The 3,014-nt window shown below is 48.0% G+C and overlaps 1 protein-coding gene across 2 annotated transcripts in view; it reads left to right on the forward strand.

Moving 5' to 3' along the window:
• Nucleotides 1–3,014, forward strand: part of IKZF2 (IKAROS family zinc finger 2 (Helios)) — a 108,449-nt gene that overhangs the window by 57,392 nt on the left and 48,043 nt on the right. The window contains exon 3 of one of the 2 annotated variants that reach the window (XM_009887570.1): nt 2,177–2,443. In XM_009887570.1, coding sequence (XP_009885872.1) covers nt 2,177–2,443 — 267 coding nt within the window. The remainder of the gene's footprint in view (nt 1–2,176; nt 2,444–3,014) is intronic. The other variant, XM_009887571.1, reaches the window with a different exon arrangement.

Consider the following 3,014-nt stretch of genomic DNA (forward strand, 5'->3'; position numbering starts at 1 on the left):
TTTACAGCATCTTTTTCACGGCCAGCAAGATGTTGCTTTCGTCCACTGTTTCCCTGTGCATGCTGTCGGTACCAGGGTTAGCACTGTGGAGCGGTGAGCTGTCCCCAGGGGACTGTGCTCTTCCACCACACTGGGTGTAGTTGGGGACGGCCATGCTGCACCCAGGCCAACACAGCCGCGTGCTGCCCCCAGGCAACCGGTTGAGGCCAGGTCAAGGTCAAGCTCTGTCTGTGCTGTTGTTTGGTTTGTTGGGTTTTTTAAACAATAAATGCATCTCTGTGGCAATAAAATACCAATTCCTTTCTATAAATGAAGTGCTCAAATATTTTGTAATTACAGACCATTTTGATGACGGAGTCTGTGCAGCACTAGTCTGCTGTGATCTGATCTGGCTGTATCCTTGCTCTGGATGGGCTTTGCCGTACTTTCATTCTTTAGCTCTCATTAGTGCCTTGATGAATAGTGGAAGATGCGTTTCAACAATTTTGTTATTAAAAAGCAACATCTTACCATTGTTAGGTCTCTGGTGCCTTTGCCCTGTTCATTATGCTTTCCCTAGGAGTAACAGCAGTTATTTAGAGTTGCAACGTCAACATTGGTCTCTGAACCTTGTGTTTTCTTTAACCGTAAATTCTGGGGAAGGAGGAGAAAGGAGTATGAAGGAAGAAGTCTAAGTAGTAGGCTTTGTTCTTCTGACGTTTCCAGGCTTGCTGTTTGAAACTGTGATGCCTCACAGTGATCAGATACATTTACTGCTAACTCTCTCATTGGGTTCCTGGACAAGGTCTCCTTGGGTGGCTGCTCTGGAGCACGCCTGGCTGGGGTTCAGAGACACCAGCCAGGCCCAGGGCATGCAGGTCTACTGCTGCCACCGACACTCATGTTAATGGCCTTAGTACAGAGGTCAAAGACTGCTTAGATATGAAGGCTGAATCACCTCCTTTTTAAACCCCTCAGCAGGATCAAGGCTTAGGGCAGCAGACACGTGGGCTTGCCTTCTGGCTGACAGTGTGGATGGAGAGTGTGACTCTGGGACAGGCCTTTCAGCAGTTTCAACCAACCATTGAGGGATTGAAATGGGGGTGTCTGGTGATTAAAACACGCCTGCACCAACACCCCTACATGAAAAAGCCTGATGCATTCATTTTCTTTAAAGATTTGCTGATCCCACAGGCTCTTGCTAGTTAGAGGAGGTTTGTCCTGTGACCCGAGGATCACAGGTGTCAGCTATGAGCCTTTCAGTCCAACCAGGCAGGTATAGAAAATCTTCAACTGCGCTTATTTCACTTGCAAATATAAATAAGCCAGCAGCATAGGTCTCACTTCAGACCTGTTTGCCTTGGCAGTGTCCCATTTACGTGAATCAGAAGATGGTAGCAAAAACGCACTGGAGGCTCGTCCAGAGATTGGCCTCCACTCTGTCAGGAAACCTGCCCATGCAGGCAGGGTGATTCGGAGATTACTGACACAGCTCACAAGCACAGCTTCACTAGTTCCCTGTGTTTGAACAATCCTGCCTGCAAAGGGTGCTTGTTGCCATGAGCTGTGGCGGTGCAGTATCCTGTCTTTGGACACCCTGCATCTTGGTGCACTAGGCAGGAGAGACCTGAAGGAAGCAGCTTTGGCTATGTCCTTTGTATGTCCTTTGCTCTTGTGACTTGGGCTCCTTGAAAGGAAGGGGGGTCCTGTGTTTCAAGCAGAGAGTCACAGAATGGTCAGGGTTGGAAGGGACCTCTGGAGATCATCTAGTCCAACCCCCCTGCCTGAGCAGGGTTACCCACAGCAGGTTGCACAGGATGGCATCCAGGAGGGTTTGAAATGTCTCCGGTGTGGGAGACTCTACAACCTCTCTGGGCAGCCTGTTCCAGTGCTCAGAGGGTCAGTTCTTAAGCCTGCTGCATCTCTGCCACTTTTGGTAGGTCTCTGGATTGTGCCATGCCTTAGTTTCTAAGCTGTAAAATAGGGATAGAAATTAGGAATTAAAAAAAAAAAAAAGGGCCTTGAAGAAATACGCAGTTATAATTTGTGGTGCTGTCACCACCACGATGCCCTCGTGTTGGTTTGACCATCATGGCTGTGCTTTAATATTGATAAGAGTAGAAATTTATCATGATATTAGCAAACGGGAACTCAGAAATACACCTTTTTAATTATTTTTTATTTACTTTTATTTCAGCAAATTCAGTAAAGCTAGAAATGCAAAGTGATGAGGAATGTGACAGGAAGCCCCTGAGTCAGGAAGATGAGATCAGGGCTCATGATGAAGGAAGCAGCCTGGAAGAGCCCCTCACTGAGAGTAACGAGATGGCGGATAACAGAAAGATCCAGGAGCTATCGAGCGAGGGAGGAATCCGGCTTCCGAATGGTAAACTGAAATGTGACGTCTGTGGCATGGTTTGCATTGGGCCCAATGTGCTAATGGTACATAAAAGGAGCCACACTGGTAAGCAGCTGAAAGAAAATCTGATGACTGCCTGTGGCGTCTGATGTTGATATTACCTGACAACTCTTCTCTCTTCCCTTTTTATTCATGGGGTAGCAGGAGGCTGGGGAGGGGAAAGATGGGCTTTGGTTTGTTTCTCCCTCTGCTCCCCGAATTCTGGTGATGCTATGTTTCTGGCAAGCATGGGGCTTCCTTGACATTGATTTCCAGCCTTTGGTTCTTAAAAACAGCACAAAAGTCTGGAAATTGCCTTTTTTTACTGTTCTTGAACAGAGGCCAGATGGTGAGAGCCATTTGCTGGCATGGGTGTGTGTGTGTGTGCATGTGTAAGGCTTTTGAGCCTTTAAGGTGGGTCTTAGATGGTCTGCCCTTTGAGGTGCTCATGGGGTGGACAGGGCCAGCAGCTTCCTGGGGATCTCATGCCTCCTTTGCAGGTAGCTAAGCATGATTCTGGTGGCCCAGCAAAACTGGGATTAACAAACCCTGCAGGGGACACACATTACCTAGAGATCCTGATGCCAGTGTGGGGTTGCTGCTCATCGCCTGACAGCTCCATCAGGGAAAAACCTCA

Source organism: Charadrius vociferus, unplaced genomic scaffold, assembly GCF_000708025.1.
Source record: "Charadrius vociferus isolate BGI_N301 unplaced genomic scaffold, ASM70802v2 scaffold136, whole genome shotgun sequence".
In the NCBI taxonomy this organism is placed as follows: Eukaryota; Metazoa; Chordata; class Aves; order Charadriiformes; family Charadriidae; genus Charadrius; species Charadrius vociferus.